General features: G+C 41.8%; 3 protein-coding genes across 10 annotated transcripts; all 3 read right to left on the bottom strand.

The window, feature by feature from the left end:
* Positions 1-5,254: 5,254 nt before the first annotated feature.
* LOC120107532 (eukaryotic translation initiation factor 4B3-like) lies at positions 5,255-9,096 on the bottom strand. Its single transcript, XM_039120832.1, has 2 exons — positions 7,812-9,096; positions 5,255-5,674 (listed from the first exon to the last, which is right to left on the bottom strand). Exons 1-2 carry the CDS (start codon positions 8,963-8,965, stop codon positions 5,641-5,643), a joined length of 1,188 nt encoding a protein of 395 aa, XP_038976760.1. The 5' UTR covers positions 8,966-9,096; the 3' UTR covers positions 5,255-5,640.
* Positions 9,097-13,933: 4,837 nt separating this feature from the next.
* LOC103703857 (peptidyl-prolyl cis-trans isomerase) lies at positions 13,934-14,682 on the bottom strand. The gene is given in 2 exon segments (XM_008786873.3): positions 13,934-14,426; positions 14,429-14,682. Coding segments are annotated over 2 exon segments (519 nt in total). The 5' UTR covers positions 14,676-14,682; the 3' UTR covers positions 13,934-14,154.
* A 1,942-nt stretch (positions 14,683-16,624) lies between these two features.
* On the bottom strand, positions 16,625-23,647 carry LOC103703859. 8 transcript variants are annotated; one of them, XM_039120840.1, is made up of 14 exons: positions 23,446-23,647; positions 22,309-22,569; positions 21,939-22,153; positions 21,738-21,792; positions 21,080-21,204; positions 20,826-20,985; positions 20,347-20,677; positions 20,176-20,230; positions 20,012-20,093; positions 19,832-19,889; positions 19,613-19,718; positions 18,679-18,966; positions 18,408-18,500; positions 16,625-17,913 (listed from the first exon to the last, which is right to left on the bottom strand). In XM_039120840.1, the coding sequence occupies exons 2-14, from the start codon at positions 22,451-22,453 to the stop codon at positions 17,527-17,529; spliced, it is 2,100 nt and encodes a 699-aa protein (XP_038976768.1). In that variant the 5' UTR covers positions 22,454-22,569; positions 23,446-23,647; the 3' UTR covers positions 16,625-17,526. The 8 variants fall into 8 exon arrangements, with proteins under 8 accessions (XP_038976768.1, XP_038976767.1, XP_038976770.1 ...); XM_039120839.1 differs by having other exon boundaries at positions 22,309-22,560; XM_039120842.1 differs by lacking the exon at positions 23,446-23,647 and having other exon boundaries at positions 16,625-17,907; positions 22,309-22,906.
* Between the last annotated feature and the right edge of the window lie 1,174 nt (positions 23,648-24,821).

Raw genomic sequence — 24,821 nt, 5'->3', positions numbered from 1 at the left:
GTCAACATGGATCGATCCCACAGTCCGATCCGCACTGAACTCACTGGATCCGAACATTAATACCCGAAGATCTGAGATGAGAAGCACGAGTATCTCCAGAACTTCGAACTGCTATCAAATTCTAGGAAAGCTGCTGTCCTGCTTGTCTTGGAGAGCCATGGTTTTGCTTCATGATGTGCGAGGGCATCAGATGGCCGCACAGAAGCGTTCCACGATTTGCCTCCATCGTGCAGCAATCTCGTTGATGAGAAAGGCAAGATTACTGAGGTCCCTCAATAGCATGAGCTCCCCACATTGTTTCCATGGACGAGGAAATAAAACCAGAGAGAAATGCGCCATTTATGGACCTTGGATCCGTGGCTAGTGATTTCCAGATAACGCTACCTTCCAACTGGCCTAAAACATTTAAAAGCCACGTCGTTTTTAACTACTCGCCATCACATTTGTCCATGGGAGAGGCAATTCAGGATTACTCTCATAAATCAATTTGGAGTGGTCAAAACCACTTCGGATCTATTATACGTAGCCTTCGGAAGCAAGATAAATCGCATACTGATCGACTAGCTGTTGATGAGCATTTCTTTGGAAGCCATGATTTTCCTATACGACGTCTTTCTTGCTCTAGGTAGCAAAACAATTGGTTTGATGATTATTATTATTTCAATGAATTAATCAATGTTTTATAGGGCCATTTAAACCATAATTTGAACTTATAAATCTAAGGATGTCGAAGTACGCTGATTGCTTCTCTCAGGCAATTTATAATGCTTCCAGTAATTATATTAGAGGTGAAATCCAACTCCAATTATAACGGTGAGGCTTTGGAAGTTTAGAAGGAGGGCAACTTACGATTTTGAGAACGGAAGAGCAAAGTGTGCATTGGTGGGCCTCTTAATATGATATCTTGCCTACAGTACTATGAGGACCCGTGCGGGCGTATGTTTAGTCTCACATCGGTTATTCGTTGGGTAAATCTTGGGTACCTATACAGGATCAAGGAACCCAAATAATACCTTCCGGCTAGCCATTTTGGGTGAGGTCCTGGGTTGTTACAAATGGTATCAGAGCGGACCCGGCCCATAACCTATGTGGACTAGGGGACACTGCAGCATGATCCATTGGGGCTGACCATGGGCCAATCATGGTGTTTGTGATTAGATTTGAATAGATTTGAACTCTTAGCCTGATGAGAACGTCAGGGTTTGAACGGGGGGAGTATGTGAGGATCCGTGCGGGCGTGTGTTTAGTCTCACATCGGTTATTCGCTGGGTAAATCTTGGGTACCTATACAGGATTAAGGAACCCAAATAATACCTTCCGGCTAGCCATTTTGGGTGAGGTCCTGGGTTGTTATAAGTACACCAGGGATGTTAAACTTTCAACGGAAAGCAAATTTCTTCTATTCCTTCTCGTCCATCAAAAATAACTCGCTTGGAGGAATTTGCCACTGGCTTGAGCCGTAGATGATCTGCCCTCAGTGCTGCGTACTCAAATAACCCCCAGCCATCTTTGATATCGTCGGCCTGCATGCGGAAAGAAGAAAAGCCGTTCTCACTTCGCAAGGATAATGAAGTTGACGTTCCTCTACCTCTTTCTTCACCACCGCTGCTTCTTTGGCGGAGCTTATGTTTCCCATCCGTCAATCCATCCCAAATTTCCAAGAAGGAATACACTGTATTGCATTACTGTATTGCATTAATACGACGGCCGTGTACCCGTGAACATCAGCTATCTTAATCCGTTCGCATGGACAAGATAGGGAGATGGCTTCATTGAATGAGATCTGACACCCACTGCACCCGACCTTCAAATGGCATTAGGAAGAAGAAGGAAAGAGATTGCGAGGCAGGTGAAAGCGCAAGTGCCCGTGCGGAGGAAAAGCGAGCGGCTCACTTAGTCTCAGCATTAGATTCTCATTCGTTGAATGCTTTGACGGTGGAAGTTGGGAGCATTTACACGACGATGATGGTGGTTGCAGCAGCAATGGAATGGGCCTCTCTTCCCATCTACAAGTCAGGCTATAAATGCTTGGGTTACTCTCGTCGCTTCCTGCCGTCAACCGACTCTCCTCAACCCTGTCCACCGACCAAGCTCAGCAGTACATGATCCAAACACAGGAATACATTTTACAACGCGAAGCATGGATGGCCGCGATCACATAGGGAAAAACATTAATGGCTTTGGTCGCCCGAATAAATATATTGCTGCTGAACTTTTCATGCCTCCTCTCTCAACACAAAAACAAAAAAAAGTTTACCCATGTAAAAAAATACAACGGAATTTTTTTTTAAAAAAATACTGCCAGCATTTTTAACAAAATTTTTATCAAATATCGACATAATGTCGCAAATTTATATCGTTGATTAATTGGCAACGTTTTTTTTATAAACCACTAAAAATTATTTTTTATAGTATTTTTTAATATTTACTAGTATTTAAAAATATGTAAATTCTTTGGTGGTAAAAAAATAAATAAATAGCAACATTTTAATGATGAAGGATAACTGATGACATTTAAATAATGTCTGTAAAATAATATGAAGGAGCTGCACCATCTCCTCCTCAATGTTGGAGTAACGCCTCAGCTTCACAAACGTCTCTGTTGTCCTCTCCTCCCTCACCATGAGAGATGGATGGAAGGAGGAGGTGGTTTCTCGTTTATCGAGATTTGAGGTGAGCATGAGGCGTTCAACGATCATTAGGAAATTTAGGGCATGAGATTTCAAACTCTTGGCGTGCGCGCGGGAGCTGACTTTTTAATAAATAAATTTATAGTTGGTTAATACTTGTATATATTATATTTCTATTATATGCCCCTACAATATATATTGTATTTATTAAATTTCCTAACTTAATAATATTAGATTATCAATTTTAATAAAAAATTATAAAATATCAGATAAAATTTAAAATATCAATATTTTATATTTATACTGCTAAAACTATATTGCTGCTTTATTAAATTATTGTATTATTCTGAATATGAGCTGAACTTCTCACAGATACATTTACAATAAATTGGTATAATAAACCCAAATTTATCTTTACAAAAATATTAACTGAACTGCCTGATTTTGCTCTCTTTTTTCAAACAAAGAGTGTGTGTGTGTGTGTGTGTGTGTGTGTGTGTGTGTGTATTAACCGATGATGAACATGAAAGACAACCTGTGGGATTTCGACATGGATAGATTATCAAATAGCACATAGGCACAACTAGATCAAATTGCTCTGTAATAATAAAGATTATGCCTAGCAACTAATTGGTTATAGAGGATGGTGTTAACAATGGAAATTTTATGGGCTCCCAACCGCACAGTCATCCACTTGGAAGCAATTGGTTGTCCTAACAGTTGATGCACTTCGTTTGAAAGACAGATTTGCAGCATTAGAACCAACAGCCAACTCCATCCTCCTTTGTTCTACCTAGACTTGATCATCAAGTGGCTCAGCCCAGGTTCGAGCCAGGCTCAACTCAAGATGTAACTAAAATTAATCAGGCCCAAGCCCTTCTCAGCCTAGCCTCTAGGCCTATTTCTTAGGGTAGAGTCTGGTACTTGGGTTTCGGGCTTGGGACCGAGTCTCGGTATTCCACCGCCGCCCATCCGCAAGAGCAGTTGATCCAAACTCTATCGTCGTCAATTCGAGGCTGTGACAATCCGAATGATCTTCAATAACCACCGAAGAGGGTGAAGCATCCGCTGCCGTAGCTTTGAAAGCTTTGGAATCTAGATGAGCTCCGACCGTCATTGTTTGAACTTGGAGGCTGCCACTGAAAGATCTCCAGCGAGCTCAATTTGGAGCACTGACAGCGAGGGATAAGCACTGCTGAGAGCTGCCGATTTGAGCATTTCGAGATCTTGATCGGCTTTTAGAGCCATTGGTTCCGATTTCGGAGCGAGGAATGTAGGTAGTGGGAGATTGAAGCTATAAGGAGCGACATTCTCCACTTCCATGGAAGAATCGAGAGAGAGAAGAGACGGAGGGAGATGAAGGCAGCGGCTGAAGAACCTTAGCCACCTCTTTTCAATTAATCAAGCAAACGATTCTTCAAACCATTCGAACCAACCACTTATAATACATACATACATACATACATGCATACCCACTTTTTTAAATCTAGGCCGGGCCAAGCTAAGACTGGGCTGATCTAAACCTAAGTCCGATCCAAACAACGGAAGAACTCATATTTCAGGGCCGGCCGGCCCGTCGGATTTAAAATCCATACCCAAGCCTTTGCGAAAGGCTTCAGGCTTTTAAGCAAATCCGATGACCCATCTGGCTCGTGAACAGATCTATTTCTACCTCCACTCTCGCTGAAATAAAAGTTTTAATCTTTAGCAGCAATATAGCTAGGGTAATTGGATGGGCAGACACTTCCATTTCAGCACTCATATGATTATGCGTAGGTTTAGCGACATAACATGGCACCCATTTATCCCAAGTGGAATGCCTCGCACTCACACGTGAAAGAGGAATAAAGGAGAAAGTCCAGCACAAGGCGGCATCAAAGCAATTTTCGGCTGTAGCCATTGGGCTCAAATGGTAGCCTAAAACACCGGCATTCGAGGTACTCCAGTAACACAACAAAGAGTTCGCATGCAAGCTATAAGGCCGCACCTACAACGACCTCACGGGCCATGGCTATCAGGCTTCCATACTTTCTTGGCAACGACGAACATATCATCAAATTACTCATGTAAACAAGCCTTTCCTTTTAATAAGGTCAACCATGGGGCACTGCTACAAGAATTCAGAAACCCACAAACAATTAACCTGGCTACCTACCTGTCACTGATCCTTTAAAGTTCATAACAGATTTCTTACAAAGGTAGCTTTTTGCTAAAAAGTACTCTACCAAAAAACCCAAATGGCCAGTAAGCGTGTAGTTTAAGCCCGCGAAACCAAGCATCGCTTCAAAATATCCCTAGATTTTAAAACATTACACAGCGGAGGAAAAATGTTGGGCGAAACTTAAATACGTGCCGCCATTACACCACTATGATGCAAGAAGGAGCATCTCAAGATTTATCAGCTGCACTAGCACAATCATTAATAAGTTTTATTAGGCTTTTATTCCAGTTCAAAACTCGCCAGAATTCAGGAAAGTATTATGAACTTACAGGAGCTATATTTTGTTGCATTTGATGCGTGCTTGCAACCCTTGCATCTATAAAAACCCAATGATGTTGCTTCAATTATACATGTAGCACAACAAAATTTTAGGCTAATAAAACTAGTTTAGCACAAACAATCCTTGAAAACGAAGCCTATTCAAAATGGGAATACCAGCCAAAACAGACTTTAGGAGCAGTAAATTTCCTTCAAGAAGTAATAGCAGTACAATCATCTATAAAAAAAATAATAAAAAAAAGGAAAAAAAAATCTCAAATAATCTAAGCAAGGTATAGAGGAGCAAAGGCGGAGGGAGGAAACCAAATGCTATACTGTCGCTCTCCATTACATGCCAGCCTACTAAGATACGAATCAAAATGCCTACCAAAACTGCCTTAGTCTTTCGAGGGTTACCACAATATAAAGTCGAAAGCCACAAATAATAGAAACTGTAACTGCAGAATGCCCCATCATCTTAAGATTGATTGATAGTTATGAGGTCAGCTCTGCCAAAGTTCCGGCGATTACTTAGTTTTCTGGTAACATTTCATCTTTCTCTGTCCTGCATTGGAAAATTGCAGATATATTCAGCAAACAAACAATGCTCCACATGAAAATAGCGATACGACTGGGCCAAATGATTGGACTGATAAAAGAGAAGTAAAATAAATATGAAATGAAATTAAAGAAATAAACAAGTGGATATGGATGGTTTGGATATGATTCATTATGGTTAAGGGTTATTCGTAAGCACCCTTCTTATTGAATGACTTCTTCAAAACTCCGCTTTGCAATGTTGTTTAAAAGAGGGAGAGAACAAATAGCAATGCAGTTTATACAATTAGAGTTGATATAACTAGTACAAACTGTTCTTGAAAGATGGTGATCCAGAAGTGAAACTAGAATAAAATTAAATGATTAAAAAAAAGAAAAACTGCTGTGGAGCCAGGGAGATGATTAACCAGTAGGTCAAGCCAACAATCACTGCTTGGGCCTTGGATGTGAACATAAAAGATCCTTCACCAAAATAACCATAATTATAACAACCAAGCCTTTCCTTAATAATTTGGCATCACCTTCGTCGCTCCACGTTCTGCAATCAGTCCTATTAACCTCCATCCTCAGCATTATTGCAAATATTTCCAGATTATTTCCTATAAGTTTCATCAAGGAAAGCTAGCATCTTACCCTCCACATGTCCTGATCTTATTTGAGCATTACCAGACCATGATAATTTAGTCAAGAAAGCGCATTTGGTACATTTAATACATAAGAAGATTTGTCACACTGAGGCACCCAGAATCATACATAATATGGCCAAGAAGATACTGAGATCACATGCTACAATCCTTCAAAGCTCCAATCATTATAAAGTCTGGCTATACAAAAAATCAAAATTAGATTCCAGATCTGAAGAATCATCTAACCCCATTAATACACCACTTTGAACTTAATTTTGAACGCTAACTGGATGAGGATACCATTCACACATTGCATTAACTTGTCTCCACAACCCCACTAACTAGCATGCAACACTTTTTCTTATTCACACTTTCTTGCGACAATTTGTTCTTCAGCCAATGACAAGTTAGCAAAATTGAAACAAACCTAAATACAGTCTATCCTTTTAATAAATCCAACTAAAACCTGATGGAATCCCCATGCAAAATTCCTATGCAATAAAGGCCTAGATACATAAATATATGCATACACACATATCTCACGGATACCATACATACACAAAATATTACTTGTGCTCGTGGTGGAGGGGTTTAGAAGTCCCCAGCTGCATGGTTGGTCTTTTAAATAAGATCAAGTTATGCCTCTTCAATCGGCTGACTACGGAACAAATACCACATAGATCTGGGATATATAAAAACTGACTTATATATGGATGTATGTATGTATGTATACATGTGAATATATGTATATTTGTGTGTGCGTGTGTTTGCATGTGTGTCTACAATATTCATCTATACAAGCATATTACAAAACCGACTGCTAAAATAGAACCCCAACTTGGAATAGATTTCTAGTCAAAAACCCCTCAAATTCTAACCAGCTATTGGTTTACACTAGTTTAATGGCAGGATGATGATATTGGTTTCAAAGGTGATAACAATGACAGTGATGCTCTGGCATTTGATCTTAACACCAGAGATGGAAACCAAAAAGTTGTGGAGTGTGGACTTATTGTAGGTCACTAAGTTGACAGAAGCCATTTTTTTGGCTGTACCTTGTACAAAATAGATAGAGATGGAGGTGAAGATGTTGATCATATAAGGAATAAAAATGAACAATGGCATCATTTACAAGATTATTTGTTCCAAACGATTATTTTGCATAACAAAGTGAATTCCCTATGAACAATATGAATTACTTATTATAAGTTCAAGGTTCAGAGATATGGATAACTATATAGCTGGAGGTACGAAATACAAAAATGACATCAAGCTCAGTCTAGCTACTTGTTCCATTCTCATAACTAGACAAAAATAAATCAAATCATAATGGGAAGAAATCTCTTCTAATATATCAGTAGTTTGAACAAGGACTAGCAATAGCAGGTCAATTCAACAAAAGCTTTGGAAATACAAGAACCGCAAAACGACCTACTAGATAAGGATGATGCATAATGCTGGAAATAATTGATGGGGGAAAAGATCACGAAAAGAGCAAACTCAATTGAAAGACCATACCTTGGCAGAGGAGTAGCATCAATTGTATCTGCCTTCCTCCAACTCCTTCCCGTGCGATCCTCCGGCAAGCTACCAGCTCCGTTCCCCATCTTCCCAAATGACGGCCTTTCAGGTGGTGCCTCCTGGATTTTCATAGCCTCCAGCTTCTCATCAATGTTCTTCCAATCCTGCCCCTTTTCCGCCAGCACCTCCTCCCGTGGACGGGCGCCTCCAAAGGGATTCGATCCCTTGCTCTTCTCAGTAGGCCCCTTTGGCTGCTCTCCACGGCTTAGCTCCTCGTTTCTCCCGTTGGCCAACGGCAACGACCGGGGCTGCAACACGAGCCTCGGCCTCCCGCCGCTGCTCGCTTCCTCCCTTTTCTTCGCCCACGTATCCAAATCCGGCCCGCCGTTCGATCCCTCCCTGTTGAACTTATCAAACCCACCCCTCCTCTCTCTAGGACCGTCGAAACCCCCTCCGTTCGTCCTCCTTCCATCGGAAGGCCGTGCAGCGCTCTTGCTGGAGATCCAGCTATCCGACTCGTCGGCCCGTGAATGGGAATCGAAAAACACCCCTCCCCTGTCCCTCCTCTCCGGCGCCGCCGATTTCTTGGCCGCGCCCCAATCATCTATCTCGTCGGCACGAGAAGGGCCAAGATCCCTATTAGATCCAGAACCTTCCCCCCCATAGACGCCCCTCCTCGGCTCGTCCGAAACCCTAGAGGAGCCCCAGCGGGAATTGGAGTCGTCGCCAGAGATCCGGCCGCGGCCGCCCACGCCACCGCCGTAGGACGAGTAGCCGAAGCCGCGGGAGGAGTAGCGCTCGAGATCCTCGGCGGAGCGCTCGCGCGGGGCCCTGGGGAGGACGAGGGGATCGTCGGTGGTAAGGCCCTTGGAGGAGGAGGAGGTCCGGAGGCGACCGGCGCCATGGGTGACGGCGCTGCCGGTGGTGAACTCGGCGAGGGAGAGGCGCTGGGACTTCTTCTTCTTGGAGATCTTGGAGGCGGCGTCGAGGGAGGGAAAGTCTGCGGAAGGCTGGTGATGGTGGTGGGAGGCGGAGGCGGAGTCGGAGGAGTCGTAGCCCTTGTCTTCTTTCCGGGGCTCCGTGGCGGCCTCGTGCTCCTCGGCGTCCAAGGCCCATGTGCCGGGTTTCGCCCATGCCGAAACCGTTCCCATCGCCGCTCTCTCTTTCGCTCGCTCGCTCGCTAACTCTCTCTCCTTTGGCAGGCGGTCAGAGGAGGGTGGTCGGTTTCAACGTGGATTTATAGGAAACGTGGAAGGAGAATCCAAAAAGGAGTGGGCTGGAGACCTGGCGGGGATCCCGTCCACTCAAGGACTATATTCGATTCTTTTTCCAAAATTGTGGTCTTCTAACGTCAAAGACTTCGGACCACTATTTTGCAGTTCTAGGTGTTGCGTTTATTATACGCATGTAGACCTTACTTTTTTTTTTATTATTTGATACAGCATGGAAACCTTACTTTGCTGACTCACTAAGCCTCTTGTCGAGATGCTTTAGATATTTTTTTTAATTTTTTATTATAAAAGGAAGATGAAATAATTATAATGGATTTCAAAATCAAACTCCTTTTAGGATAAATCAATTGCGGAATACTTTGGAGAATCTAGCCTGAAATCTAGTAGCTTTTTTTGTATTGTGTAACATATTGTTATTTAGCATTAAGATGCTTGATTGATACAAAGACAATCTCATAAAGAAGCACATAGAACCTAAGGCGAATGAGGAGAGGAAGAAAGAGCCATCTAAAAATGGCATCCACCATATTCTGGCTCCACAATTTTAATGTTTATAAGGAAAAGAGACATGGTGCACTTTCCTTGGTTTTTATAAAACTGAAGATAGAGCAGGACATGCTTCTTTTTTTTTTTTGTGCTAAAACCGGTGTTTCATACAATACGGGTACGAATACACCTAGAAGAGTCTGCATACAAAATATCCCGGAATACACCAGGCAAATCATCCTCACCAACCCATAGAGAGCCACCTGAGTGGCACGCAACATACTCCGCCACCCAGTCTGCCGCCCCATTGGCCTCCCGATATACATGCCCAGCTCGAAAGAGTACCCCCTCCCTCACCATCAACCATATATCCCGGAGCAATGGATGAACTCCCCTATCGCTATAAGGGCCCTTCCGGATCCAACTGATCACAGTGGCCGAGTCTCCCTCCAGGATGATGGAGCTCGCCCGAAGAACGGATCGCGCATATCGCAACCCCATCCAAGCCGCTCGCAGCTCTGCCCCTGGGACCGAGATGTCGAAGATCTGACAGCCTCCTGCTGCCACCGTGCTGGAATCCGGGCCCCTGATGACAAACCCAGCTCCTTCCCTCCTACCTCCATCCTGGACTGAGCCATCAAAATTGACCTTGAGGAAGCTCGGGGGTGGGGGCTCCCAGGTGAAAAACACCACATGAGGAGCTGCCGAAGCAGAGTGAGGGCCCCAGGTGTCCCAAGCTGTCAAAGGTCCATAGTCTGAGTCTACGTGAAGGAACTCCGCTGCCTGTGCCCGAGCCCGAGCCCGCTCCATCACAAACCACGGGGACAGACTGATATCACCAAAAATACGACCATTTCTGGCCAACCAAACCTGGTAAGCTGTGCATGACGCTCTAATGGCCGCATAACGCATCGGTGGGGATCTAGACCAGCCCCGAACCTCCTCCAGGAAGCAGGAGCAGGACATGCTTTCCCCAACAACAAATCCAACTCCAGTTCTTGGTAAGAGTCATGCACAAAGAAGGCAGCCGTCTAGAATGGAGAAATGTTCGCAGCGTTCTAGTCAATTAATTTCCATGACGAAGAGAGAACTTGTCTGCAAAAGAAGACGTAGGCTAATTGATCTTTTTATACATTCCATCAAGCCTCATTCGGGGTTCAAAATTGTCTCAGTTTATATGATAGGACCAGAAATGTAGCCCTGGGCCCAAACCCATAGGCCTAAAAATAAGCCTGGGTCCATCAAGCTAGCACGAATTAGCTCCACAATTGTCCATGAGAATGGTATGGTGTAGCAACAACATTATAGCATCATATAATAACAACATGCGCAGAAATTTGAGTTTAGATCTCTTGTTAAAAATCCATGTGCTCAACCGATCACTTATTTCTCGAGATTGGACATGCTTAGATTTAATGACAGGAGATTTGAGTAGGGGGCGATTTAATCAAAGTAGATAAAACAGGAAAAGTATAGGTAGCTAGCTACAATTCCTAGCAAAAATAAGAAATCTGAAGATCATATTATTTTTTTGTATATTTAGTTATTGTTTGAAGATGAAGGTGATCGGCATAAGAACAAATTAGTTGAAACGCCCAGCTCAAATTAAAGAAAAATTCACACAACCCTAAGATAAAGTAAACTCGTTGATTGTGGTCTATCACTTATTTCTTCTTTAATATACTGCACTTCTTGTTGGAAATACTTGCAGTTGATATAATCTCAGGTATAATGCACTTATGCCATGTATGGATAAATGGGATTTATTTCAAAGCATATTGGTGGCAAATCTATTGTTCTCCAATGTCACTTGCCCTGCATATGTTGCTACAATCGTCCATGGAGGGTGTTCGAGCAAGTAGGCAATTTTTTTTTTCTTTTTATACCAAATTTTTTTTTTTTGATACATGCACCCACCTTATCTTCTCCTCGAACATGATCAATAACCAACTTAAGAGGAGCTACTTTTGAAAGAGAGCATAGCTATTCATTTTATAGTAAAAAGTGTTGGGCCATGCACGAGTCAAGAATTCAGGATTGTGGGCAGGGTGAAGCCATCTTAGCTTTAACCCAAGACCGAATAAGTTGAGATACATATATAGGTTAGGGTATTACTAATATTAAATAATTTGGTAGTAAATAATTCGTATCAAAAACCTAACTCAACCCCGACTTTCATCTAACCAAATTTGACCTCCCTCCTCTTCCACCATTTCTCTCCTTCCCTCCATCTGTCCCTCTTCTAACCTATCATTTCCTCTCCCAATTCTCGGCAGCCACCCTTCTTCTCTCTCCGTATCTTCGACCGTCTCCACATAGGAGCTAGCCAACTGGTTTCACCCCTTAGCTATTCTTTGCTTGCTATTGCCCTACCAACCCATTCCACCCCTCCCTTCATATGGAGAAAGAGCCTTCTATGTGGCCATACAAAATCTCTTTAACTTTTCAAACAATGAAAAAATTAGATGTTCGGGATAAAATTAAAATTCTCTCACCATGCTAGAGCATAATATTAATATGACAAATAGATGCATGCCTATCTCAGCAATCTGCTTAGTGGTGGAGGAATAGGTTCCATTTCTCTCAACTCGTTGTAGGAGTTTGTGAAGACTCGTATGAATATGTGTTTAGTCTCGTATCGATTATTCGTTGGAGAGATTTTGAGTACTTATGGAGGATTAAGAAACCTAAAAAATACTTTCCGGCTAATCTTTTTAGATTAGATCCAGAGTTGTTACAAATGGTATCAAAGCGGGCTGGCCCATAACCTATATGGGCTAGGGAACACTGCAGCACATGCTCATGGAGGCTGACCACGGGTTGATCATAGTGCTTGTGATTAGATTTGAATGGATTTTGACCCCAACGACGATATAAGAGCTTAAACGGGATGACTATGTAAGCACTCGTTTGGGCATGTGTTTAGTTCTACATCGGTTATTCATCGGAGAGATCTTGGGTACTTATAGAAGGTTAAGAAATCCAAAAAATACCTTTTGGCTAACCTTCTTGGGTGAGGTCCTGGATTGTTATATAGTTCCTCTCCAAAGGCAAGTGGCAAATCATATGTGTGATCCCATATTCTTTCTCCTTGTGTGGCATATATGAAAGGAAACAATACCATTTGATTTTATTTTTCCAATACAAAAAAAAGAATAGTTAGCTTTGGTTACTCAATTTTTGAGAAAGAAAGTATCAATAGATAAGTTGCATTGCAGAAGCCACAAAAATCTTTTTTTTTTTTGAACTAAAGAGAGGCTGAAACAAGCCACCCAAGAATTTTATTGCAAGAACAATGTTTATAGCAGAATATTTACAACAGATATCCTGAAGAGTAGTTCTGTAATTCTGATACTACTACTTAATAGGGAGGACAGCAAAGATAGTGGATAAAACCAAGATGGACAGCATCAACTAGAAGGGAGAAAAGGCCAAACAGCTAAGAGACATGAACACTCCGGGAAACGGGGTATTTTTCCAGAACATGAATCTGAACCAAAGTGAGACATAACAAAGGAGCTCCCTTGAAATGTGACTGATACTACAAGAAAAATTCAGGAGCATTGCATCTTCACTGTGTTTGCAACCAGCCCAAACAATTTGCTCAATCCTTCTCAGTCTCTCTTTCTTTTCATCTATGAGGAGGAACCTAGCACAACCCTGCAGCCATTGAGAGGACAAGAGCTACAGCGACACATCTGGGACACATCAAGCATCTTCTCCTTGAGATCTTTGATTTTTGCCCAGATTTTTCCGAATTCCACCAAAAGCTCCTGCTTGCACAAATTTGACACAAATTTGACCAGAAATCGAAGATTGAGAGCCTCTCAGAAGCGGCAGCAGTAATGGAAGCCTGCTGATTATGGAATATCCGAAAGTTTCTCTCTCTCCAACACACCCAACACATAGCAGCTACCAACATCAAGATAATTGATTGAGAAAATTTTGAGAAATTTCGTTTTCTCCAAGCTATACAATCAAAGATGAATTGAGGATGTAGCACTCCAAGGGACGCGCACACAGTTTCTTTTTTTTGATGAAGACGCGCACACAGCTTCCAAATGGATGAAAAGAAACGACAACAGGAGAATAAATGATCCACCGAGATCCTTCCCAAATTTTTTACTCATAGCATCTCATGTATTCAACTTCTTTTTCCAACGAAGCCATAAGAAGCATTTTATAGCCACAAAAAAAAAAAAAAAAAAAGCTTCTCGAAGTCATCTTCGAGCTGATGGTCGAGCCAAGTCTCGTTACACTGAGAAAAGAAGTTTTCCTGCATGGAGGTAAAACTAATTTTTTAGATCAGCATATCAAATCCGAAGCAGTACGTACCTAATACCCACTCATGGATGGCCATCAACAAATCAAAGAGAAGGGGGGCGAAAATGCCGCATTACGTTGATAAAATCCAAGTTTTATTATTAATGCATAAAAGCATAGATTCAACAAAAGATGGAGCATGGCATAGATCGAACGGATCGAAACAAACCCCTCCATCCAGATGTTGGGAAAGAGACATTCAGAGTGCATGAGGATTCAGACACACCATTAATCCCCGTTATTCGATAGAGAACTGAAGAAGACAGGTAAAGGCGCCCGCCGACGAACGAGCGTTTGGCCTAAGAGAGCTGGCCGCAGTCGGCGATGGCGACGGGCTCGGAGGTCCTGCCCCCCTGAGAGCCCACCTCCTCCATGGCTCTGACGACGTCCATCCCGTCGACGACATGGCCGAAGACGACGTGCCTTCCGTCGAGCCAGGGGGTCTTGGTGGTGCAGATGAAGAACTGGGAGCCGTTGGTGTTGGGCCCGGAGTTGGCCATGGACACCACCCCGGGCCCCGTGTGCTTCTTCACGAAGTTCTCGTCCGCGAACTTGCCCCCGTAGATGGACTCCCCCCGGTCCCGTTGCCCGCGGTGAAGTCACCGCCCTGAGACACGAACCCCGGGATCACCCGGTGGAAGGGGCACCCCTTGTAGTGGAGCGGCTTCCCCGACCGCCCGAGCCCCTTCTCCCCAGTGCACAGCGCCCGGAAGTTCTCCGCCGTCTTCGGCGTCACGTCGGCGAACAGCTCGATCACGATCCTCCCCGCCGGGACCCCGTTGATCGTTACGTCGAGGTACACCATCGGGTTAGAAGCCATCGCTCGATGATGGATGATGGATGATGGATGGATGGATGGGTGAGGTTCTCCTATATAACACCTGGGGAAGGAAGAAGATGGCAGGTGATTTGTTGGATCTGGTACGTCACTTGCGACACGTGGCACGATCTGAACAGGAATACGGTTGGAAGGGAGGACCTGGAATGACCACGGTTATGGCAGTCCGGTTAGCATGCCGGAGAGCACGTGTATACCGGCATGCGACAGGGTCGGTGTCGGAATCGGAGCATGAAATTGGTGTGATCAGCTCACGAAGCTGACGGGTCCGAATCCACTTGGGAACTTCTGTATGGGAATCGTTTATGCCGCCAATCCTAATTCGCCAGATGCTAATGGCAGCTCGGATAGCATGATGAGCTCGAGCCTTTGTAACTGGCTTTTGGCAGCTAGCATAGAATCCGTGTGACGTGAAGGATACAATTTATTTTTTCTTTTTCTAATTATTTTTGAAACGGAGTATAAAAGCTTCAATATCCCCTTTTTTTTTTTTAATAATAAACTTTAATAATGGTCAGATAAAAGTTTTATTATTAATATCATGCCATTAATACCAGCATCCACATGACAAACATGAGACCTCTATAAAACCGAACCTCCTGGATGCTGAAACTCTAATCATTAATATTACTCTTGCGCCATGCATAGAATATGATATTTTCTTTTTTTCAATTATTTTTTGAATATAATATTATAATATAACTAATTATAATAAATAAAAAAGTTTAATATTTAAATATTTTGTATATATTAAATAGTAATAAACTTTAATAGTGATCGAGCAAAAAATTCTATCATTATAACAAATACAAGGCTTCAGTATCCACATTTCTGTTGCAAATTAAATAGTAAACTTTAATGCAGCGAGCAAAAACTCCTATCATCAATATTGGTGTCCAGAGATACAAAAGCAAAGAATCTGCACAAGCTGGGCCTCTGTGCAAAATAACTCATCATTAGTACAAACCCTGCGAGATATGAGGGATACAATTTTTCTCCCCATTCCAATTATTTTTCAAACATAATATAATAATATAATGAATTATAATAAATATAATACTTCTATTTTTTATTGTATATTAAATAATGAACTTTAATAATGGCCATCCAAAAAATTCTGCAGCATCCTCATAGGAATAGAAAACTTTACATAAATGTCATTAATATTAACATCATTAATACCAACCCTTTTTTCTTTTTTTATTTAATTATTTTTGAAATACAATAAAACATGTAATAAATTATAATGAATAAAAGGCTTCAATAACCAAATTTCTATTTTACATTGAGCAATGAACTTTGATGGTAGAGGGCTGCGGCTACTACCGGCCTCCACAGCCTCCGCCGGCGTCCGCCACTTCTTCTCCCTTTCTCCTCTGCTCGCTCTCTATTTCTTTCTTCTTCTTCGGCTCCGGTAATGGATCTCGTTTTCATTGCCGGAACTGTACCATTTTCAAGTGTCTCTTTAGGGACGGTTTATGGGAGTAGGTCTAGGAGATATGCTGTTATTATTTTTAGTTTTACTTTATGTCATTAAAGCAAACGTGCAGCAGAGTTGGGTCAAGCAGACAGTAGGCAATTGACTCTGCTTCATCCATTACATGGCAAGGGTATCCAAACCTCTCATTCAGGCAATTCTTTCGAACATGGTATTACTTGAAAGACCATAACGATCACATCCCAAGCCCCTATTCTCAGCTTCTCATCTCAAATCTCTGTACATGCCAAACCAAATTTCTTAAGCTTTTAAATTTGTTTTAGCATCTAAGATTGACACCCACTAGACCATACCATTGGCGGATGCTACAATTACTTCTAAACCAAATCATGCTTTCGGAAACAATGCTTATACTGCCACAACCTTAACCTTTTATCAAAGATTTAATGTTATATACTGGCTCGCAGAATATACGAAATGGCTCGATATGATATGTCAAAACAACAGTGCAGTGCACTAGGTTGATTATATATCAAGCGGAAACAATCCAGTACTTTGTATACATAATGGCTCGATATGATTATGTTCATCAACACAGGCTGCCTCAAGCGAGTGCGACTCTGTTCTGCATGAACTGCTCCCGTCCTTGATACGCATGCAAATAATCCGTGTCCCAGGGCCCATGCACTGCAACGGTGGGGAGAAAATACTAACCGGATCTCTCTGCCTCCGCTGCAGCTCATAGGCAAAACAGCAAGGAGAACCCTGTGTAACAGAGAATCTGCACTCCCAATTTTAGCAGCTTCCATTGCCCGAGATCCAACATGAACCAAAAACAACCTGACAGAGCTGCGTTCCATCACCTTCAAGACATCTTTCACACACTGCACTTTATACTGCAGACGAAACCATTTTTAAGTCCTAATCATCAACATAAATTTTACAGACAGGAGTATTCAGTTTGTAAACGTATGACAACTCATACATAAAGAACCATAGCAAGCTAAAAGGACCTGCCTCGCTTTTGATTCCAGTATATCCCTGCATGTCACTCCTCCTCTATTCTTTAGGGCTGGAGTGCCTGTTTTGTTAGTTCTGTAATATGTTACGAGGAAACCCCGTTCTTCCTAGATGTATCAAGCAATAGCATTACTGGCCCACCACTGATGAGTGCTGCTTTGCTACGCAGGGCATGGCCAACATAATATGATCGCCATCCTTTGGGTCAATATCTTCAGTTTCGTCGAGTCTTGTATGGAAGTTTAGAAATGCCATTTTAGGTGAAGCAAATATTGTCGAGAACTTTGCATGGTTGGCCATGAAGGGGGAGAACACAATAAGCTCCAGTCAATATTTGAATGAATAAAACAAGAAACCAATCTGAGCCATCCAATTCTATTCTCTTCGCATGCGCCGGGCATTACAGAGCAGCTGCAATCGAGGTGCACCTTCAGAGCCAAACCCACCACCATGTGGCTTCTTTGCTCTTAGGGAGAAGGATGATGAAGAAATGGGCAAGAGATGCTGTTGCTGCTGTGGACTAGGAGATTTATAGGGCCTAACCTTCATCTCTCTGGAAAGCTGAGCACATGGAAGCAGGGAGGGATCTTGCAGCCTCATGGTTTGCCATGTTGGAATACCAAGAGGCGGTCTGTATTGGGCCATTTGAGCCTGCAATATCTGCTGCTGCTGCTGCTGCTGTTGATGTTTAGTTGAGCCACCAGCAAGAACCATTTGCGGTCCTCCATAGAGCGAGTTACCTATATGATGTGGTAGCTGCAGCTGGACAGATTACCAGACAATCAGCACTTGGAAGAAGTTGCAACCAAGTAACAACTCATAAAAGTACAATGTTTCTCGAAAAACAAAATAGCATCAGCTGAAGCAGAACTGGAATTATAGTATATCTATGAAAATAGTGCGATCTATTACACTACCAGACACCAGCACCACAAAATCTATCACACTTCAAGCAATGAAGTCACACCATTTTTAAAGATACCCCTCTTGGTGACAAAAAAACTAACCACTAAATAATGCATTGACAATCATTATAGCAAGTCGTGCATGAAAGCTTTCTCTGAGCATAAGGGTGGAATACACGACCACTCATTTCATTGATTAATAAAAAAGGATCAATAGGATGGGGACAAGCTAGGAATGAGGCCGGCCCCGTCAGGGACAAGAAAAAAACTGTAGATTGACGAAATCCAAAAACAGTTGATCGCAAATATCCAATACATGTTTTGCATGACAGCTGAATAAACAGAACACACCTGTTGAGCCGTTGTGGCTGGGAGCTGGTCCAGACATAATGAAGTGTAAGGACTATGAGCGAAGGGGAACGGTATAAGAGAATGATATGAGCCCTGCAAACGGAGGTAAGAACCCGAATTATTTACCCCATTCCAGGGGTCGTTGATTTCACCAGTGGCCAACAATGACAAAAAATACAACCCTAGTGACAGGACTCGGATACTAAACAGAACACAGAAAAAAATTAAGAAACGAAGGAGAGGATAAACAAACCAGCGAGATGACAAATACCTGTTGCTGCTGCATATAGGAGCCAGATAACATTTGAGTTGTAGCTTCATCTGTACTCTCCATTATGGAACCACTAGTTCCAGCAGATGTCATGCTGTTCAGACTACTTAACCTAGTTGCTTCATTGCATGCTTGCACGCCAGAATTCATTCCCTCTTTGGCTTTCGCTTGGTTAGTGACGAGCAGAAACTGATGCCTTTTTTCAGTGTTCTGATAGCTCTGAATGATATGGCTTATATACACATGGGTAGTACACCTTTTCCATGACGACCTCCTATCAGCTGACACCTGCAGGAGCCGCACCCAAAAATATAACGAACTCAAGCTTCCAATAAATGAAATCTCCAGTGTGGTTACATCGTTAAGTAGATAATGAGAGAAGCTGAAGGACAATATATCCAAATTTCATAAGCAACTCCAGTGGGGGTAGAACTGTACGTTTATACTCAATTACAGTCCCTCTTTCATTAAAGAACTACTCTTCTAAGATCAGCTATCAATCAGCAAAGACTTAATGCAACAAAAGAATCCATCAAACATGTAACTGTCAAGGGACATAAAATAAAGATATTTAGACAGACAGGTTTCAGGCCTAAAAGGAAACAAATGCTCTTCATATAAAAGCTTGCATGAGGCTATCTAACACTCATATGGAGCAGACTCACTTTAAATTCATCCAAATCCATCTGGAAATTGGTAATATGCCATCTAACACTCATCTTTATTGCACATTTCATCATAATCTACACAGTCATTCTTCTAAATAACAGGTAAATGTCCTCATCCACCTAATCTCATGCATACTTTCTTCATGACAAAGTAATTTCAAGATAAGACAGTTGAAAATTGGTATCGACTGCCGTTACAAGTAAAAGAGCATTTTCTTGGGAAAAGTTAAAGGCACCTTGTCAATGCCAAGGGGATCATAGCCCACCTTTTCAGTTGGAAGACCACTTCCATTTGAGTTTAGTCCGTTTGAACTAGTTCTACGCCCGCCTGCAGCAGAGTCTCGCCAGGCAGCAGCTTTAGTTGAAGACCACCTAAAAAAGTAAATTTAAATTAAATGGCATCCAGGTTGCGGAGCATGACCTGTATCAATGAAATATTGTGTTTGGAGTTCCCCATCAGGAGTGGTAGGTGGATTATGAATTACATTGTCAAATGTCCATTATCACTGCTTGGCATACCAGGTCGCGGAGCATGACCTGTATCTGATAAGATAACCAAGATTTTGGAATAATCAGCTAGAAAAAAGAGCTCAGAGAATATAGTAATAAACACACTTAATATGTTCCCCATGTAAAATATCTTTAGCAAGGTACAACATGACAACCTCCCCCATGCATGTAATGCGTTAGAATGTCAGTTTTCTGATTGAAAGGCTGCACATGTTTTTCCGAGGAGGCAGATCCAACCTAAAAAAATGGGGGTACCGTTTCAATAATGTCTGAATAACCAATAACAACTATGACCAAATCTCCAAGTATAGAACATTACCGGCCAAAGATTAATCTCTGATTTGTGCACCGAAAGGGCATCCAATTGTGCTGATCTGCAAGTGAATCAACCGGAACAGAAATCAAGGTGCAATAAGAAATTTTGTGCAATTACCAGCTAACTGTCCCTTTTTAAAAGTCAAACAAAGAATACAAACTAAATAGTACTAACTTGTTCTCAGAGTAAGAATAGAGAGGAGCTTCCAAGAGATTTGATGAATTCAAAGATTCCAAGAGATTTAATGAATTCAAAGAATCCCTTGTAGTTGCATTTTTTGACTGTTCATTCTTGGATGGAGGTGTTCTTTGTAAATCAGGATGAGCTGTTCCATTTGATCCTGGATCCAATTGTTGGTTTACACCGGTAATAGCAGGCTGCTCCAAAACAGAAGGCTCAGGTTTTGCAGTTTCTACAATGGACTCCTCTATGTGAGAAGAGCGTTTTGCCGCTGCAGAGCTGGTGCTTGGAAGCAAAATTTTAGTACTCTCTTCTTTTGAAGCTGCTGCATCAGAAATTACATAGACTTAAAATATAATAAAAAGAAACTTCTTTTGAAAAAATAAAGGCTGTTCTCGAATCCTAGGCACCCTTCAAGTCTAAAGTATTGCTCTAGTGAAAACAAAAGATGGATTCTAGTTGAGTTTACCAACCTTCTGAATGAGAAAAGATGGTTGCTGTTGTCTCTGAGTTTTCCTCCAACATTCTACCTTCCTGACTGATCTTAACTGGCCTGCCATCAGGGATCATACTAGCCAATGCAGACAAAGTCTCAGCAGCTTCTTCCTCATCTTTGGTGATTTGTACCTTTAGCTACTTAAACAGAAGGCCAGAAGGTATCAAGAGCCACAAACTGACAATAAAGCTAGAAAGACAAGCTAAGCAAGCATGCTGATAAAAGACCAACCATGTCTCTCTTAAAACTCCTCGAGCCATTAACACAGGGAACGTGGCTACCATTGGAGGCACGACATTTGTTCTTCGAATCCAGCAACGAAGGAGATGCTGATAGCCTGCTGCGTTTGTTCATAGCTGAAGTTGAAAACAGTAAACAAGTATGAATATTACTGATGTCATTTCAGAAAGATTACAAACACGAGGAGATACCAGCAGAACTGAGATCACTCGTTAATTTTTCTTTTTTTGGGAAAAATCATAAGCCAGGTGACCAACTGCCGGCAAAAACGGCAACGAAAAAATTTACTATTCGATATGCCACTTATTTTATGCAAATATTAAACGACAAGAAACAAAAAAGAACATAGTTGATCACGCATTTATCTAATGAAAGAAGAAGATCCAAAGGTTCCCTTCCCCTCAACCAGATCAATACCCTTTTAATAGTGACCATGGAAAAACAGTAGTCTAACCCAACTCAGGATCAAAAAGTGGGAAGTGGGAACTCAAGATTCGGATTCACAAAGCCATCTTTTATTTACCAAGGAGGATAAGACTAAACTAAGCAGACTACCAGAAACAATACACACACAGATAGTTTTTTGTTTCTTTTGTAATAGTATTCAAATAAAAGGAACTGAGAAGCGTTCCATCTGAATTCTTTATACCAGACCGTAATTTCCTAGGCACCATGGCAAGATCCACAGCACTGCAATCCTCAACCTATAATTAAAGTTAAAAAAAATTTAGGAAAGAAAGGGAGAGAAATATATTATTACTTAAAACAGAGTAAAGATAAAACCGCTAGCTAAAGATCGCTAGCCATTGCCGGTACCATCGGGATGGAGAAAAAACAAAAAAGTTCCAACCTTTGACCGGACTGTACCACTCGAAGAAAGGGGCGGGCGTGAAAGACGTGAGTCTCCTCTATCGGACCCACAGCAGCCACCTTCATCGCCCGTCCTGCCGTCCTCTTTATTGATGCGCGAGCCCCACACGAACGCCTTCGCTCTCTCTTTCTGCCATCTCTCCATCGCACTCTCGTCGCCTCCTCCTCCTCCACCACAACTGCTACCGTTCAAAACTGCAACATTTTCTTTGAATTAAGAAAAAGAAAAAAAAGAAAAATCCGACGATAATTTACTAATTTTATACAGAAAAACAATGAAAAGATCCGAATTTTTTATGTAAATTAGGCAAGAGGAAGGGGCATAGTTGGTTAGGACTTAGGATTGATACCAGAGGGGGAGGAGGATGGGTGCGAGATGGGCTTGGTGCTGCTACTGATCCGTCCAGATAACGCTCTCTGCTGTCGCTTCGCGGGCGAAGACCGACGCCCCGAGCTGCCGCATCGCTTCAAGTCTCGACCTTTCTCTTTGTCCATATCCTCTACACCCACATCCACACCCAATCACCGATCACATCGTCCTCTCTCTCTCTTTCTCTTACTCTCTGACCTCCTTCTCCTCCTCTTCCCAGTCCTCTGTCTCTCTGCAGCCACTGCAAGGGAGGAAATAAAGTGAGGCAGAGACATCAAGGAGCAGATAAAGCGGGCGAGGCAGAGATAAGGGACTGAGAATAGAAAGGAAAAGCTATAAAAAAGAAAAAGAGCGAGATGCCCGGTGAGGAGTTATGAGAGATAATCGCATCAAGGAAAGCCTTTCTTTTCAGGCTCTTTCTATTGTTGGCAGAAGAAAAGGAGTTTCTTTGTGTTCTCTCTTCTAAATATTTTCCAGGAGGAAAGATAAATCCGTCCACTTTTAGATTAGGCACATAGGTTCTCTGCTATCCTCTGCACTCCACCTCTGGAAATCAGAGACCAACGCTGAAGAGAGGTAGATAAAAGGCTGAAGAGAGGGTTAAAGGAAAAGAGATGACTTTAGAATTCGGGTTCGACACCACCGACACAGGAAGATAGATGGAGAGAAAAAAGAGAGAGCTTGAGGGAAGAAAATTATACGAGATATCCGAGGTATCTTATCGAATAGAGGGAGATAAAGGCAAGAACGAGACACTAATTCTCGAATCCCCAGTCCCTATCTTCCGGATTAAACCTAGAAAAAGAATTCCAAAAAAAGAGGAAAGAGGAGGCAAAGAAGGAAAGCTCAGTCAACTCTTTATCGGCCTCAGATCATACAAATCCGAGAACAGGACCAGAAATTTGAACAAGAAACAAATCAAGCCATTTCAGGAACCAGTGTAAAAATAGATAAAAAATCCAGAACCCGAAATAATATACATCATAAGAGAAGGGTAAGAAGAAGGCATTCCACAAGAACATCCATTCTTTCTCGTACCAAAGAATCCAAAACAAAATAAAAACGAAATTACAGATAGGACTAAAACAAAACAAAGAATACTCCTCGATCGCAGCACCTTCAAGAATCGAAGAGACCCATTTGATCTCCAGCTCTTCTGCCTCTCAGTCTCTCGTTCTGCCTAAAAACCCAAGAAAAAAAAGTACTTCTTTTTGGATGCAATAAAGAGAGAAAAGTAGCCTCGGTCCCTCGGAGGACGGACTACCGGCCCTGAGAAGCCGTGCCTGTCTGCCGCCCAGAACGGTTTCCCTCTCCCTCTCTCTCTCTCTCTCTCTCTCTCTCTCTCTGCCATTCTTTTGGCCTTTTATACCAGCACTCGAGAGCGAGCTAACATCGACGGCTGTCACGCTTCCTGCTCGCCAAGCCGTCCGATCCGCACCGGACCGTTAGAGAGAATGCCACGTGTCACTCCACGTCGGACCGCCGTACTTGATTGCCGGTGGACGGTCCGGATTTCTTCGTACCGTGTTTCATTCCCGGAAGCCCATTCCACGTAGTGGATGTTCTGATTTGATGCGACTCGTCGTTTTCTTTTTGTTTCTTTCCCCTCCTCCAAGACCTCGTTGGTCACTGCATGTTCTTTAGAAGCTAGGTGAGACTGACTGACTACTCGTAATCCCACAATAAACTGTATTTCTATTATAATTGTACTTATAACATCGAGGATGCATCCTTAATGTGAATTTCACATAGAACCTCAATAATTATTTTAAAAAAATAGAAGTAAAACTTGATCTTTCTTGCTACATATCTGTTACTCTATTGTACCATTGTCCATAGAGATAACAATGTTGATATTGCCACACTATCAATGATGCAGTTCATCAGGGCAACTAGAGACTGCTTCATCACTATCTTTCACTAAAAGATGAAAATATCTATCCCATTTCAACTAAAAAATAAATTCAAATATATCAGCCTAAGGCCCAACCTAATTAACATTGACCAACACTAAAAGAGACAAACTATTTTGTATAGAACCTCAATATTTATGTAAAAAAAAATTAGAAGTAGAATTTGATCTTTCTTGCTACATATTTGTTACTCTATTGTACCATTATCCTAATGAATATTTTTGTTCTAAAAGCCAAGATTAAATTTTGTTGATGTTTGTGCAATCTCTAACTGATATAAAAAGAATTTATTGTAATCCTATTATTCTAAATAGTGAAAGATTTTGGTTGAACTAGGTTCTGTGATTTTTTTTCTTTACATAGAAAGATTTTTCATGTCAAAAAACTGTGTTATCTTTTATTTCTGAATTACTTGATTTTGCATGTTAATTGCTTGAGTAAATTGTAGAGATGATGGTTGCTCGAGAAGTGATATCCGATTTAATTATATAAAAAAATAATAATTTTCTATGTTTAGCTAACCATGAAAAAATAACATTTTATAATAGTTTATATTTAGTTGAACATCTACTTTTCTGAA

The sequence above is a fragment of the Phoenix dactylifera genome, unplaced genomic scaffold (assembly GCF_009389715.1).
Source record: "Phoenix dactylifera cultivar Barhee BC4 unplaced genomic scaffold, palm_55x_up_171113_PBpolish2nd_filt_p 000893F, whole genome shotgun sequence".
In the NCBI taxonomy this organism is placed as follows: domain Eukaryota; kingdom Viridiplantae; phylum Streptophyta; class Magnoliopsida; order Arecales; family Arecaceae; genus Phoenix; species Phoenix dactylifera.
This window is presented reverse-complemented; position numbering and strand designations above follow the sequence as displayed.